Source organism: Tupaia chinensis, unplaced genomic scaffold (assembly GCF_000334495.1).
Source record: "Tupaia chinensis unplaced genomic scaffold, TupChi_1.0 Scaffold000047_1, whole genome shotgun sequence".
Classification (NCBI taxonomy): Eukaryota; Metazoa; Chordata; class Mammalia; order Scandentia; family Tupaiidae; genus Tupaia; species Tupaia belangeri.
In genome coordinates, this window is record NW_006159505.1 from 1,277,019 (window position 1) to 1,299,864 (window position 22,846).

At 43.1% G+C, this 22,846-nt stretch overlaps 1 protein-coding gene across 1 annotated transcript in view; it reads left to right on the forward strand.

Annotated features, from left to right (window-relative positions):
* The first annotated feature begins 836 nt into the window (after window positions 1-836).
* RNF121 (ring finger protein 121) overlaps window positions 837-22,846 on the forward strand; it is a 73,740-nt gene continuing 51,730 nt past the window's right edge. Inside the window, exon 1 of the mRNA XM_006140938.3 lies at window positions 837-926. Within this exon, the coding sequence (XP_006141000.1) occupies window positions 864-926 (63 nt within the window). The 5' untranslated portion in view covers window positions 837-863. The remainder of the gene's footprint in view (window positions 927-22,846) is intronic.

Below are 22,846 nucleotides of genomic sequence, written 5' to 3' on the forward strand. Positions count from 1 at the left end.
GGAAAGAGTTCCGAGATGTGCCACTGGGCGAGCGAGCCTAAGCAGAGCTTGGGGCGGTGGAGGTCCCGCAAGGCTCTTCAGCTCTCGGATTTAAGAGTATAAGCCGCGGCTACTACCACCACTCCTCGTAATCACAATCCACCTGCGTGACGACCACCCTCCCCTCCTTCGGACACTCCCTTCCCCATCGATAAACCCAACACTGCTCACCCTCTAAGAGCCACCGTACCTTCAGATCTCGGACCACAAACTCATTCTCCCGCCAATTCGCCCTCTAACCCCCGCCTCCTGACCCCGAGCACCACCTTTCCTCCTCCCTAAACTCAGAACTTTCTTCTGGGGCCTCAAAAAGTCGTTTTTGAAACACGATCCCCACCGAGGCACCATGGCAAGTGCTACAGCTAGGAAAATACATTTGCGTGTGTTTTCGTGTATATTTTCACTCGCTACAACTCCCTCGGTGAGAAAGAATTTGAACTTCCGGGTTAGACTCGGTGCAGCCTGGGAAATGTAGTCCTTAGTCTCCACGCCTCGCTCCTTAGAGCCCAGAGCGAGGGTGCATCGCGAAAGTAGACTCTCTCCTTTGGTTCTTCAAAGAGGAGAGTAGGTGAAATATTTGTAAGAGCCCAGTTTCTCATTTTCGAAGAATACGCCCCCACCAAAGCTTGGACGTGCACGGGCAGCCTCCCTCCTTGATCCTGAAACGAGAAGCGGAGAGACGGTCTCGCTCCCTGACAGGTCTTCGCCTGTCTTGATGCCCCGCCCCCTCTGCTGGAGCCCGCACCGCCGATTGGCTAGGAGCGCTTGAGCGGCGGAAGCAGCTGGCACGCGCGGGGAGTCGGGGCAGGGGGAGAGCCGTGAAGATGGCGGCAGTGGTGGAGGTGGAGGTTGGAGGAGGTGCTGCTGGGGAACGGGAGCTGGATGAGGTAGGAGCTGCGAAACGAGGAGAGGAGAGACAGCTTGGTAGTGAAAGGAGGGAAAAGGAGGTATTGGGGGGAGGATTCTAGGAGAGATGGGAGGGATCCTGAGAGGCAAGGAGCTGACTGGGGGGCGGGTGCGCGAGAGGGAGAGCAGAGGGACTCCCGACTCGGGGGCGCCCAGGAGGTTTGGGAGTAGAAGACTTGCAGTCTCAAGGGTGGGGATGGAGACAGGGAGAGAGGCCGGAAGTGTGGAGGTATTAAGATTTTGAGATTGTTAGCTTGGGGTCCTAGGGTAGTACTGAGGGCTGAGAGGTAGCTTGACTCGGAGGGGCGTGGACTTCTGCGAGGGAAGGCCGGGGTTTCAGTGGGAGAAGATTCAAGCTGCGGTGGGGGTTGGGAACGTGGATTGAGAAGAGTGCCGACCTGCTAGTATTATAGCTATGAGTTATTCTTAGGTAGGAGCTATTTTGTTTTTTAACCTTACATTCTAGGGCTTTGTACCTAAATGTGTGCTCAGTAAAGTTTTGGTCAACCATTTGAAGGAAGAACGAATAAATGAATGAATGAATGTATACCAGAATTCATCCGTGCACTCATTTGACAGCTATGAAGTATCACCCTTGCACCATGTCCTTGGCTAAGAGTTAGGGAGACAAGGAGCTCTTCTCTTGAAAAGCCCACAGTCTAGTAGTGGGAGACAAACAAGACTAGTTATTACATCAGAGGACTAATGGGACTGAGACTAGGCGCCAATTTGATTTGGGTTAGGGAAGGCTTTCCAGAGTGTCCAAGTCTTATAGAATAAGTGATTATTTCACACACACACACACACACACACACACACACACACACACTTATAAATTCCTTGAAGGTGAGATCCTTCAGGGATGTATGTCTCTTTTACCTGTCAATAGACATTTAATGACTGGTGTATTGAACTACCAGGAGTCCTTGAAGGAATAACTGGAAGGAAGGAGACACTGAGTTGGAAAGAAATGACAGTGCAGTGCTGAAAAGCAGAGAGAGAAGGTGGTGAGGCCAAAGGGATATTGACAGCCAAAGGTGCTGGAGGTCTTTGCACGGGATAGGGACACATGGACAGAGACAGCATGAGGGAATAGGAAAGGAGTTTGATTGTCAGGATTGGAACCAGTGGGATCTCTGAAGGGTCAGAAATGAAATGGCCCCTGTCTGTGTGTTGGGTTGGGGAGAGTGGGGAGGATTGGGGTTGTAAGAAGTGGCCTTGGGAAGGAAAGGCTGTTGCTTGGAAGTTGGAGGAGTTGGTTTACCAACTGGGCTCATTAAGGGGGGTGGGGGGATGCACTAAGAAACTGACGGGTGGTCAGGCCATGGGGGAATTTTAAAGACCACTGTAGTTCACTACCTTTCAGTCAACAGAGACTAGTGCTATCTGGATGCTAGCTGGTTGGTGACATGGTTAGCTGTGGAAATAGCCTCTAAACTAAGGCCCCTTCTGGCTCTAAGTTTCAGTGATTACAGTTAGCTATGGTTCAATGAGATATATTTGAAGTCACCTTTGATACTTAAATACTACACTGAAGTTATTATTTATGGTTTGTTGGTCTTTGGCTCTTCTTTAAGACAGTCAGATCCAGCTCAAAGAAAGAGATTTAGTTACACACGTCAAGGGTCAGTGAGACAAAAAGCAAAAGTGTTGGCAGGAGAAAAGTACTTAACATTTTAGTGTAAGAAAGGGCCAGCAGATGTTGTTGTGGTTAAGGTGCTGGACTCCCTCATGACTGGCTTCGGTTTGAGTCCCAGATCCGGCAGCTTGAAAATCATGCACGGCACATGTGTGTGCATGCCTAACATCCCAGGAGGAGAATAGAGGAGAAGGGCTTGCAGCATGGCCACCCCCGCAGGGGAAGGTGATTTCTTACTTTCCCTCTCACTGTTTCTCTCTCTCTCTGATGAGAGCACATGCCCTATGGCAAAAACCTAAAAAAAAGTCTTGGATATAAGAAGATGTATTTTATTTTTGCCTCTAATAGCTTTTCTATAATATATTGTTTGAAACATTTAAGAGCTTCTTGTAGTACAGTATACTTTCCAAAATGTCATGTTTAGAGGTCAATTTTATTTGAAACCACAGCATTCATCCCAGAGACCTTGTTACCTGTTTCACTCCCTGAGAAAGAATATAATCAGTTGTCTGGAAATTCTGTGTGAACTGGTTCTTTTCTTTTTTTTTTTTTTTTGTATACTCAAGAAAGTAGTTGAGAAGCACAACCCAAAAAGAATTTTCTACTAATCACTATCAGCTGTTTCTTTGCAGCCTTAACTAGTGAAAGAAAACGTGAAATCCGTCCTTTAATATGTAATTGTGGGGGTCTACTGTGTGTTGTGCACTGCAGATATAAAGATGAGTAAGATGGGATCTTCACCAACTTGCAGTCTAGTGAAGAGACATGCAAATAGCGCGTTACAATACAAGAAATTGCTGTAAGCATGATACAGTTGCAGTGGGGTGTGAGAGACAGGTACTTGATTGAGTCTGCTGGGGGCAGTTAGTGAAGTGTTTATGCTAGAGAGGGGTTTGGACTAGAAAATGAAAGGTTGGGTTTACAAAAAAAGCAGTGATTTGCATCACAGTTGCTGCCCTGTAGCACTTCTGCCTGGTTGATAGACTCGCCTGTGGAACCCATTTTATGAAAGTAATGGGGAGCCTGGCTAAGGTGGGGTTATTGCACTTTGCTGCTTTTTGGAAAGAACGTGCGTGCTGTGGTTTATTCACCAGGATATTATACCTGTGTTTTTCAATATCAGGTGGCATTAGTGTGATCCATACTCTGGAATAGCGGCTCACTCATGTTCCTTTCCTCTCTTTCATCTGGTTTCATTATTACTTTCTCTAGATGCCGAGAGGTAATTTAGGCTTTGTTGGCTTCTGCTTTGGAGAGCTAAGTGGAAAAAACTCAGGAAAAGAGCTACCACTGGAAAAGGCTGCTGTTTATTGGACCCTTCCCTAAACCAGTCTGTGTTTAAAGCCCTTTGTCTGCAGCCATGTGAGTTAGAAGGTGTTGACTCTGCTTCATCAAGAAGGAGACTCAGGCTAGAGAATTAAGGAACTTTCCCAGAATTCCACAGTGTGTTCCAGGTCTGCCTGTGCTATCCTGAGCTGAGCCCGTGCTTCGCTGAGTACCTGGGGTCTATTTCTCACTCGTTTGTGCTCTGACTGGTAGGTCACTTACCAGTCTTAGTTATCTCATGTCAAAATTGATAGCAGTGTATGTGATAAGTGGCCTTGATTCAATAGAGCTTAAATATACTAAGGGCATTACGCTTGCAGCTACTAGATGGTATCACTAAGGTTTAAACCCCATTTCCAAAAGACCCAAGCCACGGGCTCATCTTACCAAAGTAAAGGACTCTGTCTTCTCTTCTCTTCTCTTCTATTTCTTTCTCTCTTTTCTTTCTTTTTTAAGTTTTTGCCAAAGGGCACATGTGCTTGCTGGAGAGAGAGAGAAGGAAGGTGAGAAATTATCCCCTAGGAGGGATGGCCACACTGCAATTCCTTCTTCATTCACCTCTCAGATTTTTGGGCATGCACATACACGTGCCTAGCATGAGTTTCAAGCCACTGAGTCCAGAACTTGAACTGCAGTCAGACATGGGGGAGTCCAGCACCTTAACCACCTCCCACCTGCTGGCCCCAGCGGCCCCTTTTTTTATATTCTAAGTCCCATTTCCAAAACAGGAATTATCATTTTATTCCTGAGAGGATCAAAATGGGGGTTAATCAAAATAATATTGGTTTCACTATACAGATCTTTTAAATTTGCTGATAAGTTGATTGTGCTGAACCCCATGAAAAATGGTTAGCCCAGTGACATTTAGGGAGATGAGAAATGGGTGTAGCCAGCTCCGGCCAGGTATTTAAACAGGCTGGGGTGACTGCCTAAGCTCACTTCTGTCTCTTAATTTGTTACTCGCAGTAACAGATTTCTTGAGGATGTTAGTAGGATGAAATCTTTATGATAGATAGGTTTGAACTGAAAATTTAAAGACTGGATTTCTTAAAAAAAGCAGTGATGTGCATGTGGCAACAGAATTGCTGCCTTGTAGCCCATTCTGCTTGGATAAAGTGAGTGTCAGCTAGGAGACCCAGAGCTGACCTTCTCCTGGAGCTAGGGATTTTCTCCTCTAAGGGTGGCCGGCCACACTGAGAGGAATTAGAGAGCTAGTTTGGGAACCAAAGTAGAAAAGTACTTCAACACCCAGTCAGAGCAGCCAGCTGGTATGGTTAGTGCCTGTGAATTTTGCATGTCTCCTAATGCCTCTTGGTCTGCCAGAATGATGTAATGTCATGCAGATCAGTGAGTAGTTCTCAGCTCAAGCCAGAGTTCAAAGCAGACATCCCAGCCAGTAACTAATTTGAGGTATTTTGGACACAAGTGAGTAATTTACCTCTTCTGGGCCCTGTTTTGTTAAAAAAAAAAAAAAGACGCTGGACTCGGTGGTTATTTTTTAAAAAAATAATTACTTAATTTAATTTATTATTTTTAATTTGACCAGACAGAGACAGAGAGAGAGAAAGAGAGAGAAAGGGTAAGTAAGAAAGGAAACCGCCAGGTCTGGGACTCGAACCGTGGTTGGCCATATGGAAGTCCAGCACCTTAACTGCCATGCCACCTGCTGGCCCCCAAATGGTGGTTTTTAAACCTATATTTATTTATTTGTTTGTTTATTTTAAAATAAGTATTTAACTTTATTTATTTATTTCAATTTGACCAGAGAGGGACAGAGAGAGAGAGAGAGAAAGTGAGACAGAAAGCCACCAAGTCCTGGCCTCGAACCACGGTCAGCCATGTGGGAGTCCAGCACCTTTAACCACCATGCCACCTGCCAGCCCCTTAAACCTATATTTATTAATGAAACCCTTTATTCAAACAAAACTTTACTCTGAAGCCTTATGGACCTTGAAGGGACTCAACAGAGCCCCTAGAGTGTTTCAAACCCTTTTTTGAAAACCAAGGGGAGTTCTCCCCTGACTGACCCTGTCTTATGGTCCTTCAGCCTCTCTGGTCCTTTAGCCCAGCCATACCAAGATGGAATTGTCCATCTGTCTTCTCCAGTAGACTGTAAGCTTCACGACCGTGCAAAGTCCAAATCTGTCTTGCTTACTGTTGCATTTCCCTTCATTCAGCATGGTTGCTGACATGCAGTAGACACTCAATAAGTATTTTATACTGATTATTTTTGAGTAGGAGTGATAATATCCATTATTTAGTGAATGTTAGTGGTATGTCCACTCCTCTGCTTAGTGGTACAGGTTGAGTATTCTTCATCTGAAATACTTGGGACCAGAAAGGCTTTGCTCTTGGATTTTTTGGGTGGTAGGATTTGGAATATTTGCATATACATAACGAGGTGTCTTAGGGATGGAACTCAAGTCTAAACATGAAATTCATTGTGTTTCATATATACCTTATGCACATAGCCTGGAAGTAATTTTATACAACTTTTTTGTGAGGGCATGTGAGCTTGCCAGAGAGAGACAGGGAGAGGGAGAAAGCTCTCCCCCCATGAGGCATGGTCACATCACAATCTTTTCTTCAATTCTCCATCCTGGTGAGATTTTGGGTATACACGTATGCATGCCTGGCGTGTTTTTCAAGCTTCTAGAGCCTGAATTCTAATCATGTAGTTAGCCATGTAGGACCTGGTTTTCTTAACCACTAGGCCACGGGGCTGGCCATATGCGCCATTTTTGTATTGTGGTGTTTTGATTGCTGCCTTTCACTTGTGGCATCATGTTGGTGCTCAGGAAGCTTTTGGTTTTGGAACATTTTGGATTTTGATTTTCGGATTAGCAATACTCAACCTGTTTGTGCTTTTTTTATTGAATGTTTACAAAATCCCTCCAAGCAATGAACTATTGGACTAAATCATGTCTCTAGCTCTTTCTGGCTTTGACATATGGTGTGTTATATATCTGATGACCTCTAGGTCTTTTTTGATATTGCCTTTCTAAATCCCACCTGTTCTTTAAGGTTCTATTCTTTTTTTTTTTTTTTTTTTTTTGGTTTTTTTTTTTTTTTTTTTTTTTTTTTTTTTTTTTTTTTTGAGAGGATTTTGCTATAGGGCGTGTGTGCTCACCAGAAAGACAGAGAGAGACAGACAGAAAGTGAGAAATCACCCCCCAGGGAGGATGGCCACGCCGCAATCCCTTTTCCTCCATTCTCCTCTGAGGATCTTGGGCATGCACGCACGTGTGCCCGGCGTGAGTTTAAGCCATGGGTCCAGGACTCGAATCGTGGTCAACTACATGGGAATCCAGTGCCATAGCTATTACGCCAACTGCTGGTCCTGCAAGTTTCTACTCTAAGGGTTGCTTGGCTTTGAGACTATACTGATCTGCACTGATATCTTCTTTCCTGCTTTTTATGGTTTTCTCTGTGTAGGTTTGTCCTTTCACTTATCAGTTTATTCATCAAATGTTTCTGAAGCACCTTCTGTAGGCCAGAGCCTGTGCTTTACTTCACAATACCACTCTGGGCACAGTGCGGTAATTGCCCCGGAAGAGTTCACAGACTAGGATGAGCAGAGAACTGACCCAGAGGCACAGACGCTCATTCTAGATGCTGGGCTAGAGGAGTTGCGACCGTGGCAGTCAGTGTCACATCTCTTCCAGCTAAATGAATACCTACACCCACCAGCAGGCAGGCTGTAGAAGTTCCCATCCCTTGCTTCCTCAGTGCAGTAATCATTGTTTTATTTATTTATTTATTTTTGTTTTACCTCCTTTGAGTCTCCCTGTAGACATTTGGTAAGCGTTCCTTGTTTCCAGGGATTTTCTTCTCTAGGGATTCTTGGTCAAAGCCAAGATCTTACTGTGGGGTTGAGGCACGTGTGACTGAAGTTTAATCTTGGATATCTGAATATCTTTGGATTTTTCATTATGATTATTATTATTATGATGCATGTAAAATGAGTGGTAGCCTAATGTAGTTGGGGGAAAAATACTCACCAGAGTAGTGAACAGTAGACCTATATTCTACAGTAGGTACAGTGGATCATTTTCTGTAAAAAAAAAAAAAAAAAAAAAAAGACGCCAACTGATAATAATTACGTTGAAGGCTAGATTGAGAGGATCCTGAGGCCAGGGCTCTGCAGGACAGATTGCTGAAGGTGAAATAAGAGAGTCCTTATTCTGTGTCAGATCCTCTGCCAAGCGGTTTATGTGCATTATCTACTTTAATTCTACAGCCTTACAAGATGGATATAATGATCCCCATCCTAGAGACATAGAAACTGAGGCATAGAGAATGTAGAACTCACCCAGCATCATATAGCCAGGTTTGTGTAAACACACTCTGACGTTCACACAACCACCAAATCACCCACAGCATGTCTCAGAGTTTATCCCACTCTTTAAGCAACGACTGTATTAGTAAATGACTGAATGAGTGAAGGTATAATTATTATTTTTTTAAAGAATTATTTAATTTATTATTTTTAATTTGACCAGAGAGAGAATGAGAGAAAGTGAGAAAGAAAGTTGCTAGGTCTGGGACTCAAATCATGATCGACCATGTGGGAGTCCAGCGTCCCAACCACCATGCCACTGCCAGCCCCTGTATAATTATTCTTAATAATCTGTGCCAATAATATTGGAACAGGAGGAGAAAATGACAGGGGGAAGGAGTAGACAAAAAGGCTAGTGTCCAATTCCATAACCTTTGACTCTGAAATGCAGTCAGAGTCTCATACCCTGGCAAGTTCCCATTTGGTTTCCAGTTACAACATCTACCATCCCCATCCCCAGCTCACCCTTCCCTTTTGTAAGTCATTTTTAATGAGCCTTATTCCTTGATAACTCATTTACTTCCGCTATATTCATGTTTTAACTCCTTGAAAGCCAGGACTGTCTTTCTCATGTTTGTTCCTCACTGCCTTGCTTCGTTGTTGGCACATTGCAGATATCAGTATTGTTACTGAGTGAGTGAGAATTCTTGTAGGTATAGATTCTACTCAGAATCAAGGAAGTGTTGACTAGATAGCAAAGGTTAACTGACATGATTACTATCTGTTCTTGAAATAACGCAATGGCCTTTGCCAGTATTTGCTTACAAACTGCTTATGAAGCATTTCCATTTTTAATTAATGTCATATTACTCCTTACCAGTGAGTCATAGGCACAGAATCTGAGGACCAGCTTTCTGCTCCCATGCGCCCTGTACAGATTTCTACCAGCACATGCCATACTTGCATTGTTTGTCTTCTCCATTTAGCGGTGAAATCCGTAAGGGGACAGAATCATATAATTTTTCATTTCTGTTCCCAAAACCTAATCTTGCACATTGTCTAGCATACAGTAGACAATGTGTATTCAAATGTTTATTGAATTTGAAACTTTTTTTTTTTGGCTCAACAGAGAGAAAAAGCACCCACTAGTTGGGTGTGGTCATATTGAATCTTCTCTTCCATTTTTCATCCTATGACGATTTGGGGCACACATGCACATGTGCCTTGCTTGCTTTTCAAGCTGCCAGGCTAGGATTCTAACTGTGGCTGGCTATGTAGGATTTGACTCCCTTAACCACTAGACTATAGGACCAGCTCTTGAACGTGTTTAAAAAATATTACATATTGGAACCAGCAGTTAGCATAATGACTATGTCACTGGACTCCCATGTAGTTGACTGCAGTTCGAGTCAGACTCGGTGGCTTAAACTCATACCAGGTATGTATACATGCGTGCCCAAGATCCCAAGACGAGAATGGAGGAGAAGGGATTATGGTGTGGCCATCTCCCTTGGGGGGTGATTTCTCGCTTTCTGTCTCTCTGTCTCTGGTGAGCACACGCGCCCTATAGCAAAAACCTCCCCCCCAAAAAAACCAAAACAATTATTTATTTAATTTGATTTGTTGTTGTTGTTTTTTAAGTTGATCAGAAAAAGAGAAAGAGAAAGGGAGAGTGAGAAAGCAAACTGTCAGGTCCAGGACTTGAACTGCAGTTGGCCATGTGGAAGTCCAGCGCCTTAACCACCATGCCACCTGCTGGCCCCTGATCTTGAATCATAAATGTAGTTCATCTACTCATTTGAACCTACCTAGCAAGTGGTCACATAGTGTGTGTTTAGACCCCTCTAATGACAAGGAGCTTGCCATTCCATACAGCCTCCTCCCTCTTAGAACATCTCTTTTACAGTATCTTTCAGGTTGGACTAGGATTCTTATTTCAACTTCTTTTTTCTTATACCTTTTCCCAGATTTCTGTTTCTTTGCAATTTTGACTCATGGAGGTACATGCACTGCCAGAGAACACCTCTGGGGACTGTAGGCTCAGTACACCTGCAGGTATTTGGCATAAAAACTTACTGCATGGACGCCAACCCAAGATAATCCATCTAGTGGCATTTCTCGTCTCCACTTTCTTTCTTTGTTTTCCTTTTTCAAAGTCATTTGTTATCTCTTTGTTCCTCAGAGGAAAATCTGAAGGTAAACATAAACTCATTTGTCTCTCTAGAGTATAGCTTTCCCAAAAGAATGGTGGGGATAGCCATAGGGATTTTGGCCCTGGGCAGCTAGGGAGAAACTGGGGGGAAAGGAGCAGCAGAGAACACAAGCCCTGCTGAAATTTGTGTCCTTTCTGTCCTCCAGTCTCCTTCTCAGTAGGGTGTTGTCAGTAAACGAATGTCCTGTTACTTAGAAGTCTCCTGTGACATTTTACTCCCCATTGCCGAGGTCAAGATTGAGCCTGCCTTCTGAGCTTGTCATTTAGTGCCTTGCAAAAACAGTCTTTTCTCTTCTCTTAGTGATAATTATGGCTAATGTTTTTTAGTGTGTACTGTGTGTGTTGGATACTATGCTAAGCATTTTCCGCGCGTTAGCTATTTTAATTCTATTTTAATGCTAAAACATCATTTTCCAGATGAGAAAAGCTGAGGCATAGAGAAGTAATTTATTCAAGATTGCACGGCTTGTAAGTGGAACTGGGATTTAGACTTGGCAGTGTGACTCTATGGTCTTCATTGCTGGTGTATGCTATAACGCAGATCAACTGTTTTCAGAATCCACTATATATTTATTGCACATTTAATTATGCTGGGATAATGGGATAAAGAGACTGTCTCTGCTTCAAGAGAGTTTCTGGCCTAGTGGGGAGAGGAAACCGTCAATTGATAATGACAATATAGCGTGATAAGTGGAATTATGAGTTATGCCCAAGTCCCACAGGTAGAGAGGAGTGCTTATGTATATTTGGAAGAGCGAGGAGAGGCTTCAGAGATCATAAGACATTTGGGCTGATTCTTAAAGGTTTGTTATATAAATAGGCCAGTTGAGTCAAGATACAAGTACATATGTCAAGGAATGGAGGCAGGAACTCTCTAAACCTTAAGCATCAACATTTATTAATAACTGCTCATTTTGGGCAAGTCATTTTATGAAGCATTTGTGTTGAGAGATATTGTCTTTAAGGCATTAACGGTCCATTTAAAAAAAAATGGAACAGGGGCCAGCAGATGGCATAGTGGTTATGTTGCTGGACTCCACATGGCTAACTGTGGTTTCAGTTATAGACCCTATGGCGCGTAGGCGTGCATGCCCAACATCCAGGGGGGAGAATGGAGGAGAAGGAATTGTGGCGTGGCCATCCCTCCTGGGGGGGGGGGATGATTTTCACTTTCCCGTTCGTTGTCTCTCTCTCTCTCTCTCTCTCTCTCTCTCTCTGTGGCAGGTGCAGGCAGCCTAAGGCAAAAAAATCTCTAAAAAAAAATGTAGTCCAGTTGAGAAGATAGTGGCTGTGATTATAAAGTAAGAAATACTAAATACCTTATCAGCAGAAACAAAATGCTATTGGAGAATTAAGTCCCTTCTCACTGGTATGGTTAGGGATGACTTCATGAAGAGGAAGTCATTTGAGGTGGGCCCTAAGGGATGATTTAGATTTCATTAGAGAACATCAGGAATGAAAGCTCCAAGTAAATATTAAAGAAGGATGGGCTTGGGGATTAGCGAGTGAGAAAAGAGTAAGAGCTAAATCTGAAAATGTAGGGTAGGGCTGATTTGAGTTTGACTGTGAATGCCAGGCTGAGCAGTTCAGATTTTTTTTTAAAGAGAGATTTTTTTTGCTACAGGGCGTGTGCTCTTCAGAGAGACTGAAAGCTAGAAATCAACCCCGGGGTAGGGGGGACAGCCACATTGTAATACCTTCTTCTTCATTCTCCTCTTGGGATTTTGGGCACACAAGCACACATGTCCAGCATGAGTTTTAAGCCTTCTGGTCTGGGATTTGAACCATGGTCAACTCTGGGGGAGGCTTGTGTCGTAACCATTACGCCATCTGCTGGTCCCCTAGATTTTCTTTTTGAAAGTTTCTCTCTCTCTTTCTTGAAAGGCAGGGGCACAGGTACTCCTGAGAGGATTCCAATATGCCATGATCCCCCTCACCCTCCAGCCAGCTAGGGTCATGGACATGCCTGGTATGTCTAGGTCAGGCTGGGATCTGAACTCAGGGCACTTGCATATGGCTTCAGCATCACACAGTGGTGCCCCAGCACCTGCGCCATGATGGCTGGGCTTATTAGGTGTGTTGATTGATTCCTTTAGTCATCAGTTACTGAGTGTTTATTTATGCCTGATACTGTGCCGGGACACAAAGATGCTCTGGGGACTAAATAGACTTGTAGGGGTAGAACAGATGTGGAAATAAAAATCATAGTAAGTGTATTAAATACTGTGTTGACACAAAGAGAATGATCAAGTCTACTAGAAGTGTGGGAGTTGGGCCAACTCTGTGCCTGTTGGTTCAGGGAGCTGGATCCCACGTGGCTGCAACATTAGAATCCCGGCCCTAGTGGCTTGAAAAACATGCCAGGCACGTGTGTCTATCTGCCCCAAATCCTGACAGGATGAGAGATGGAGAATTGTGATGTGGCCCCACCCCATTGGAGGATTCTTTCTCCCTTTCCCTCTCTTGGTCTCTTTCTCTTTCTGGCAAGTGCACTCTCCCTCTGGCAACTTGAAAAATAATAATAAAAAAAGATGTGTGTAAGTTATGTCTGGAGGGATCAGTGTGGAGAAAGGAGAAATCTTTGCAGCTATGTTGTAATAGTCTAGCAAAGGGATGATGAGGAAATGAGCTAGAACAAAGGCAATAGGGTTGGGAAAAGTGAGAAGTTATAAAATATTAAATAGCAGTGCTTCTACTTATCTGTATTTGTCCCTTTCTATTCTTTTTTATCCTTTTTCTATTATTCCAAATTTATTTGCTTACACATTCAGCAGACATTTATTATTTTATCTGTATTGTTAATACATCCTTTTCTTCTTCAAATACAACTTTAGTATGTCAGGCATTTTTCTATTACAGTTTGCTATAGGGTGCGTGTGTACACTTTCCAGAGAGAGGAAGAGAGAGAGAGAGAGAAAGTGAGAAATCACCCCGCAGAGGGATGGCCACACTGCAGTCCCTTCCCCTCTACTCTTCCCTTGGGATTTTGGGCATGTACACATACATGCTTGGCATATTTTTCAAGCTACTGGGTCTGAGACTTGAACTTTGCATTCAGCTATTTGGGATCCAGTAGCCTTACTCACCACATCACCAGCTGGCCTTCGAGTTTACTTTCTAATTGGGAAAGCAAATAACAAGCAGGTAACAAGTAACAGACAATTGGTGATAAGTGCTTTGAGAAATTGTATTCAGTTTACAGTTTGAGATGTCCAAGGTCAAGGGCTCACATTTGGTCTTTTATTCCATTGTCTTGCTAATAATAAAACACCCGAGTCTGGGTAATTTATAAAAATTAGAGGTCCAGGGACCAGCAGATGGCGTAATGACTATGTCACTGGACTCCCATGTAGTCGTTTGCAGTTTAAGTCCTGGACCCAGTGGCTTAAACTCACGCCGGGTACGTGTGCGTGCATGCCCAAGATCCCGAGAGGAGAATGGAGGAGAAGGGATTGCGGCGTGGCCATCCCCGCTGGGGGGTGATTTCTCACGTCTGTCTCTCTGTCTCTCTGTCTTTCTGGTGAGCATACACACCCTATAGCAAAAACCTCTCCAAAATAATTACAGATTTATTTAGCTCATGGTTTTGGAGGTCCAAGTCAAGGGGCGGCATCTAGTAAGGGTCTTCTTGATGGAGAGTCCCAAGGTGGTACAGGACATCAAATGGAGAGACAGAGCAAAAGCAGAGTAGAATGTGTGTCTGTCTGTCTCTGTCTCCTTCCCTCTATGCCCTTGCAAGGAGTCAGTCATGGGGGTCCCACCCTAATAACCTAATCCTAATCTCCTCCCAAAGGTCCTACCTTTCAATAGCATAGTCGGATTAAGTTTTTATCCTCTTGATCCTGTCATAGTAGGAGCCAATCTCAATACATGATTTTTGGGGGAGCACATCCAAACCATAACTTCTGGCCAAGGGCTTCTAGTTTGTGGGGACTCCCTGCAGAGTCCTAAGGCAATGTAGAGTACCCCATGGTGAGAGAGCAAGTGTGTATCTCAACTCTGGTTTCTCTCCCTCTTTTTCTTTCTATATGTGCATACATATAGGGATTGCGGCGGTGCCATCCCCGCTGGGGGGTGATTTCTCACGTCTGTCTCTCTGTCTCTCTGTCTTTCTGGTGAGCATACACACCCTATAGCAAAAACCTCTCCAAAATAATTACAGATTTATTTAGCTCATGGTTTTGGAGGTCCAAGTCAAGGGGCGGCATCTAGTAAGGGTCTTCTTGATGGAGAGTCCCAAGGTGGTACAGGACATCAAATGGAGAGACAGAGCAAAAGCAGAGTAGAATGTGTGTCTGTCTGTCTCTGTCTCCTTCCCTCTATGCCCTTGCAAGGAGTCAGTCATGGGGGTCCCACCCTAATAACCTAATCCTAATCTCCTCCCAAAGGTCCTACCTTTCAATAGCATAGTCGGATTAAGTTTTTATCCTCTTGATCCTGTCATAGTAGGAGCCAATCTCAATACATGATTTTTGGGGGAGCACATCCAAACCATAACTTCTGGCCAAGGGCTTCTAGTTTGTGGGGACTCCCTGCAGAGTCCTAAGGCAATGTAGAGTACCCCATGGTGAGAGAGCAAGTGTGTATCTCAACTCTGGTTTCTCTCCCTCTTTTTCTTTCTATATGTGCATACATATATATTTATGAAATTGGGTTTTATTATTTATTCCATGAGAAAGGCAGAGAGAATCCTTTTCACTCATTCATCCATTCATCAAACATATACTGTTTTTGCATTTTCCAAGGTTCTAAATTAGATGGTTGACTGTAGGGTTCAAGTCCCAGACCTGATAGCTTGAAAAAACACTCTGGGTGCATGTGTGCATACCCAAAACCCTAAGAGGAGAATGGAGAAGGGATTGTAGCATGACCATCCTTCATAGGGGGTGCTTTCTCACTTTCCGTCTCTCACCAGTGAGTACACATACATTATAACAAATTTTTAAAAATGTAAAAACAACCAATATATCCATCAACTGATAAAATGTCTATATCTGTACAATGGAATATTGATGTAGTATGAAAAGGAGTGAACTGATATGTGATATATAATCTGGATGATCTTTGAAAAAATTATGGTAAGTGAAAGAAGACAGCCACAGGGCCAACAGGTGGTGTGATGGTTAAGGGCACCAGACTCCCACATGGCTGCCACCCCTTCTCTTTCTCTCACTTTCACTCTCTGGTCAAATTAAAATAAATAAATAAATAAATGAGCTTCAATAAAATAATAATAAACTAATTCTTTAAAAAAAGAAGACAGCCACAAAAGGCCACAAGCTGTATGAATTTATTTATTTGAAAGGTTCAGAAAAGGCAAATCACTGTCGCTTTGTAAAGTAGACTAGTAGTTTCCAGGTTTGGGGTGGGGATGTGGAGTCAGCAAATGAGCATGGTTTTTTCTTTCTTTTTTACCTTTAGAGTGATAGAAATGACTTAAAATCAGATGGTTGCATAACTCTGTACATTTACTAACAGTTACTGAATTTTCCACATAAAATGGATGAAACACCTCAAGAAAGCTTAATAAAAAGATCCTTGGTTTAATGACTTTGCCTGTGGAGATCTAATAGACTTTAAGCTTCTTGAGGGTGAGACTTTTGGTTAATTATTGTTTCTCTAGTTTAGACTTAACATACGATCATTTCACAGTTGCTGAGTAGATATATGAATGAAAGAAGTAAGAGAATGTCTCACAGAGGAAGTGATATTCGAGTGCCTTTATTCTTCCCCTCTCTGGTGTGCTCGCTCCAGTGAGGGGGGTGAAAACACCCCTCCATGAAGCATGGTTACGCTACAATCCATTTTCCTTCATTTTTCCATCCCATCAGGATTTTGAGTTTGCATGCCCATTTGCTCAGTATATTTTTCAAGCCACTGGGGCTGGAGTTTGAATGTGTGGTTGGCCTTGTGGGATATGGCTCCCCGTGAACAGTGCTTAACTGCTGTACTACAGGGCTGGCCCTGAGCTACTTTTGAAAGGGTGAGAAGTGAGCTGGGCAGTGAATATGGAAGAGAATTCTAGGGCAAAGACAGCAGCTGCCAAAGCACTGAGGCATGACAGAGGGCATGTTAGAATCGTAGGTGGTTCAGTGTCACAGGAGTGTAAGCTGTTTGGTGGAGAGCGGTGAGATAAGGTAGCTGGTTGGGTCAGATTATGAAGTACCTTGTGTGTTGTACATAAGGAATTTGGATTTTAACCCGAAGGCAATAGAAAGTCTTGAACATTTGTCAAAATGAGGAGTTTGTGTGATCAGATTTGTGTTTGATGAAAGTTCGCTGTGGGTGCTCTATGTTATGAATCGGTTCTGCAAGGTTAGAGTCAAGGAGATCGCTTTGGAGACCACTGCAGTAGTCCAAGAAAGAGGAAGGGACAAAGTCTGAGCAAAGGCAGTACAGCAATGAAAAAGTCAGGGCAGTTTCATGGGTGGGTAGAGGTGAACAGCACACGCATAGTCCAGACTATCATGGCATTAGGTGTCATAGAGCATGATTCTCTGTTCTAGAAGGATTTTTGGAGTAGATGCCATCTGGGTTGGGTCTTTAAGATTAGGTAGAAAAGTTTAGGGCGTATGGGAAGCTAGAGTGCATGTAGGCAAGAGTAAGAGAGGAGTACTAGGCTGAGAAACATGAATTTGATGGGAAAGGAATTGAACCAAAAAAAGCAAATTTTAGGTGCCCCCAAATTTGTGAAGTTTAACTATAAAAACTTTCCAACTCAGCTGCTCTGGAGGATGTGCCTTCTGGTCATAATAGGAGTGGGGGAAAGTGCGGGTAGCAGTTGTTACTTCCAACGTCTGCTTTCACTTCACTGCCCAAAGTATGCGGCATATGAGGCCTTACAATTTGGCTAAGCATACCCAGTGTCTGTACGATCCCCCAGCTACTTTATGACCTTGGAGGTAGGGTTTGTACAGCCGGTAAGGTAGTTCTGTTTTGATTTATTCATCTTGACTTCTTGGCAAAGCTCAGGAATTGGGGAAGAATGTGCATGAGAGGAGAAATGGGAGCTACAAATGTGGATATCTTGTGAACCTTTGGACTCGTTATCCTAATCACCCAACAGACCATAGTATCTGTACTCTACCACATAGAGGCAGCCAACCTGGTTGTTGTGTTGTACTTCTATCAGGTTCAAGAGCTAGCTGATCTTCCCTTCCTCTGGGCTTACACAGCATTTTGTTGATATGTTGTGCTTATCCTTATCATATTATGTTATATTTAATAGTCTCTCCTACCTTCTGGATAAGAGTACATCAAGAGCAAAGGTTGGACTTATTTATCTCTGATGTTTTGTGAAAGAATGGAGTCTCTCCAGCTGCATGGCTGATCAATCGCTAATTGTCGAAGGATCAGCTAATATGTCTGAAATGCTGGTTACCTGGCCAAAGAATGGGGAATGGGAGTTCCAAAGTTTAGGGCCCTTTGGAGGTAGCGGTGGAAGGCCATCCTCTGAGTGATGGTGGCTGGTGTACACATATAGTAGTCATTGGTAAGTATTTATTGACTTAATTTGGTAGCATCAGTTATATCATACCTCACTAAAGGCAGTTTGCTTTTAGTTCTAGGTAATTAAGTAAACTATGGAGGTTTGAAGACCAAAGTAATTAAACTGATTCCAAAGTTTTGGAGTTAGACATATTTGGTGCAAATTATAGCATTTTAGCTTAAAAGACCTTGAAAATCATCTAAGCCAACTCTTTCATTTTATAGATGGGGAAACTGAGGCATAGAGAGACATGCCCTATTTGTTGACCTATAGCTGTGCCATATTAGGACCTGTAATTGTTTTTCTCTTCCCTGGGAAGAGAAGATACTGTCCTGAAGCTGTTTCTTGGAATGAAAAGTGGGAACGAGATAGAATCCCAGGAAATAAGCTATACCGTAGAGGCCAAGTGTCTCTTCCCACCCACCTCCATTTCTGGTAGTGCAGACCTTTTGGGAAAAACAAGTTCTACGTGTTGCAATAGAGTAGCCTCCTTTTTTCATTCTTTCTTCTCTTAGTCCACTTTATTTTTCTTGGTAACACTGCTATAAGAAATTATTTCATGTATGTATTTTCTTAAATTTATTATTTATCTTTCGCATGAGAAATTTTTAGGGAACCAGCAGTTAGCGTAATAGCTATGTTGCTGGACTCCCACGTAGTCAACCGCGGTTCGCATCCTGGACCCGGTGGCTTAAAACTCACGCTGGGCGCGTGTGTGTGCGTGCCCAAGATCCCGAGAGGAGAATGGAGGAGAAGGGATTGTGGCGTGACCATCCCCTCTGGGGGGGTGATTTCTCACTTTCTGTCTCTGTGTCTCTCTCTGTCTGTCTGGCGAGCGCACACGCGCCCTATAGCGAAAACCTCTCCCCCAAAAAAGAAATTTTTAGAAAGGAAGAGACTTTTATGCTCTTGTGATTAAAGGAATGAATGAATGAATGAATGAACTAATTAACAAGTAGATATTTATTGGCTACCTTCAAGATGCCAAGCACTTGCTTTCCACCACTTTGACATTTTAGACCAATGTGATATGTCTGGGTTTTTTTGGGAGGCCATCTTCTGAGTGATGGTTGCTGGTGTACACATACGGTAGTGGGTTTTTTTGTTTGTTTGAATTTGGTCACTCATAATTAATTCTATAAAACCTTCTTGAACACAGAATGCACACTATTGTCAAATGATTGTCAAATGACTCTATAGGGCTCATGTGGGTGTAGATGAGGTTACTTACTTATTTTTGTGTGGATTTAGGCAATGTGAGATTTAGTGAACACCTAAGCCTCATTCTGCTTGATCGTGTAGGTTCAGTAGAGAAAAATCTCAGATGCAGCAGAGCCATGTGATGTGGCAGCTGAGTAGAGACACTTAGTCCATACCCATGGGAGATAGCAGGACCAGGGCTGGCTTATTCATTAGTTACCATAGGCAGTGACATAAAGTGTTTTAATTTCTTCTGAAATTAGAAGAAGTGGATATAATTCAGCTTGGATTATATGTCTCTATACCAATTCAATTATAAAACACTTAAAATTTTAATTTGGCCTGTTTTTTAATAGAGGAAGGGCTCTACAAAGGCAAAGTGCCTAGGACCCATGAGAGTCATAATGGTGCCATCTTGGAATGTTAACAGTTAACGTTAAGAATCAAGGGCAGGGACCAGCAGGTGGTATGGTGGTTAAGGTGCTGGACACATGCAGCTGTCCATGTTCGAATCCTGGACCTGGTGGCTTGCTTTCTTATTTTCTCTCCCTCTCTCTGTGTCTCTCTCTGGTCAAATTAAAGTAAATGAATGAATAAATAAAATAAAAATAAATGGTTCTTTAAAAAAAAAGAGAGAGAGAATCAAGTGCAGATGGTGGAAAGGTAGTTTTTTATTTATTTAAAAAATTTTATTTACTGGGGCAGGTGGCATGGTGAAGGGCACTGGACTCCTATATGGCCAACTGCAGTTTGAGTCCTGGATCTGGCAGCTTCCTTTCTAACTTTCCATCTCTTTCTCTCTTACTCTATCTCTCTTTGGTCAAATTTAAATAAATAAATAAAGCTAAATAAAATAATTATTAAAAAATTTTTATTTATTAAAAAAAGTTTTAGATTTTTTTTTTTTTTTTTTTTTTTTTTTTTGCCATAGGGCACATGCACTTGTTGGAGAGAGACAGAAAGAGACAGGGAGGGAAAATGAGAAATCGCCCTTCAAGGGGATGACCATGCTACAGTCCCCTCTCCTCCATTCTCCTCTTGGGATTTTGAGGATGCATGCTCATGCACTCAGGGTGTTTTTCAAGCCACTGGTCTGGGACTCGAACTGCACAGTTTGGCCATGTGACATACAGTGCCTTAACCAGCACGCCACGTGCTGGCCCTGAATAATATATTTTAAATGTGTGAATTTTATGGTATGTGAATTCGTTCTCAGTAAAGTTGTTATTTAAAAAAAAAAAAGAATTAGTGGGGCCGGCAAGTGGCATGGTGGTTAAAGGTGCTGGACTCCCACATGGCTAACCATGGTTCAAGTCTCGGACCTGGTGGCTTGCTTTCTCACTTCCTCTCTCTCTCTCTGTCTCTCTCTGTCTCTCTCTGATCAAACTGGAAAATAATAATGATAATAATAAATAAAGTTAAATAAAATAATTCTTTAAAAAAAAAGGTGGCGTATACAGATGCACGTAACTGCAGATGCAATTTGTGAGTGTGAGTGCTAGGATATGTCCATGTGATTTACTTCAGTGTTTCATTTAAAATATAGATTTCTGATTCAGGAATGGAGGCTGAGAGGCTAACTCTTAGAAGACTCTCAGAGTGCTGTTGTTGCTGAGGTATGGACTATACTTGGCGAGACAGTAGAAGAGTTCAGTCAGTGGGATCAGTTTAAAGAGCCTTCCAGGAGCCAGGGGAATGTGGCTAGACTTTTGCAGGAAAGTAGAATGTGGTTTGATGGAAGAAGTACTCAAGTAACCAGCCTATGTAAAGATGTAGAGGTCAGAGTATATGATATTTGTGGAGGACAGGAGGTCTATTTGTGGGGATAAATTGGTGGGTTCCTGAGCTTTTCCACCTGAGAAAATATAGTGGCCAACTTTCCATTATTTGATATCCTTATGGAACTTCTTCTTGCCCTCTGCCCGGGTTTAACTTCTTTCCAACCTGGGTTTATGTAGATTAGGATGACGGAGGGCGTCCTGAGAACCTAGGAGGGGAGTGAGAGACTAGGAATAGAGCGTTCTGTGTATAGTCGTAAGAGTTAGATATGGACCATCTGTCTGCAGTACCTTTGCCTGGAGAGCCTACCTAATTAGCTGCCTGCGTGCTGGACAAGTTGCGTTTAGATTGGGTTAGTGTGTAGCCCAGATGAATAAACTCCTTAATGAGGGAACAAATAAAGATGTCTTTCCAGGGTACAGGTTACTTACAACTATAGTTACCAACACTTTGTTTTTCCACTTGAGCCAAAAGACTGGTTTGGATGTAACTTAACCTTTTGGTTCAGGAGGCAAATAATAAAGCCAGATTATGTCTGAACTTAACATTTGTACTGCTTGTGAAGTGCCAGCGATCCTCTAATCCCAGTCCAGTCTCAGCCTTAGCGCTTGCCCTCTGAGCTGCTTTCCCTGAGGCTCTGGAAGCATTACTGTCTTGTGTTTCACCAACAGCCAGTTCCCCAGCGTCTTCTAGGAGTTTATGAAATATGCCTGCTCTCCCAGGAGGAAAGCTAGTGAAATCACTTGGTCACATTTTTTAAAAAGTTTATTTATGGGACCAGCAGGTGGCGTGGTGATTAGAGCACTGGACACTCCCACATGGCCGACCATGGTTCGAGTCCTGGACCTGGTGGCTTGCTTTCTCACTTTCTGTCTCTCTCTTTCTCTGTGTCTCTCTCTGGTCAAATTAGAATAAATGAATGAATAAATAAAATTTAAAAAATAATTCTTTTTATTTTTTGACAAGGATTTTGCTATAGGGTGCATGTGCTCACCAGAAAGACAGAGAGATAGAGAGACAGAGAGTGAGAAATCACCCCCAGGGGGAGATAGCCACGTCACCATCCCTTCTCCATTCTCCTCTCAGGATCTTGGGCATGCACGCACATGCACCTGGCATGACTTTAAACCATTGGGTCCGGGACTCAAACTGTAATCGACTATATGGGAGTCCAGTGACATAACCATTACGTCAACTGCTGGTCCCTAAATAAATAATTCTTTTTAAAATTTTTTTTATTTATTCATTTATTTTTATTTGACCAAAGAAAGACAGACACATAGAGAGAAGGAAAGTGAGAAAGCAGCCCCAGCCACTAGGTCTGGGACTTAAACTGTGGTCGGCCCCATGGGAGTGTCCAGCGCCTTAACCACCACACCACCTGCTGTTCTCCTCCATTCTCCTCTCGTGATCTTGGGCATGCACACAAACATGCCCGATGTGAGTTTAAGCCACCAGGTCTGGGACTCGAACCGTGGTCGACTTCATGGGAGTCCTTGAACCGTTGTTAACTTCATGGGAGTCCAGCAACATAGCCATTACGCTAACTGTTGGTCCCCATAAATAATTCTTTTTTTCTTTTTTTGGAGGGGTTTTTGCTATAGGGCGCGTGCACTCGCCAGACAGAGACAGACAGAGAGACAGAAAGTGAGAAATCACCCCCCAGGGGTATGGCCACGCCGCAATCCCTTCTCCTCCATTCTCCTCTCAGGATCTTGGGCACACATGCACACACGCCCGACGTGAGTTTAAGCCACCAGGTCCAGGACTCGAACTGTGGTCGACTACGTGGGAGTCCAGCGACATAGCCATTATGCTAACTGCTGGTCTCCATAAATAATTCTTTTTAAAAAAAGTTTATTCACTTATTTTTTCCATGAATAGAGAGAGAATGAGAGAGACAGCGCCCCCAACAGGGTCTTGATGCTGTAGTCTACACCTAGCCTTCAGCCAGCCCCAGCCATGAGAAGGCGTGTG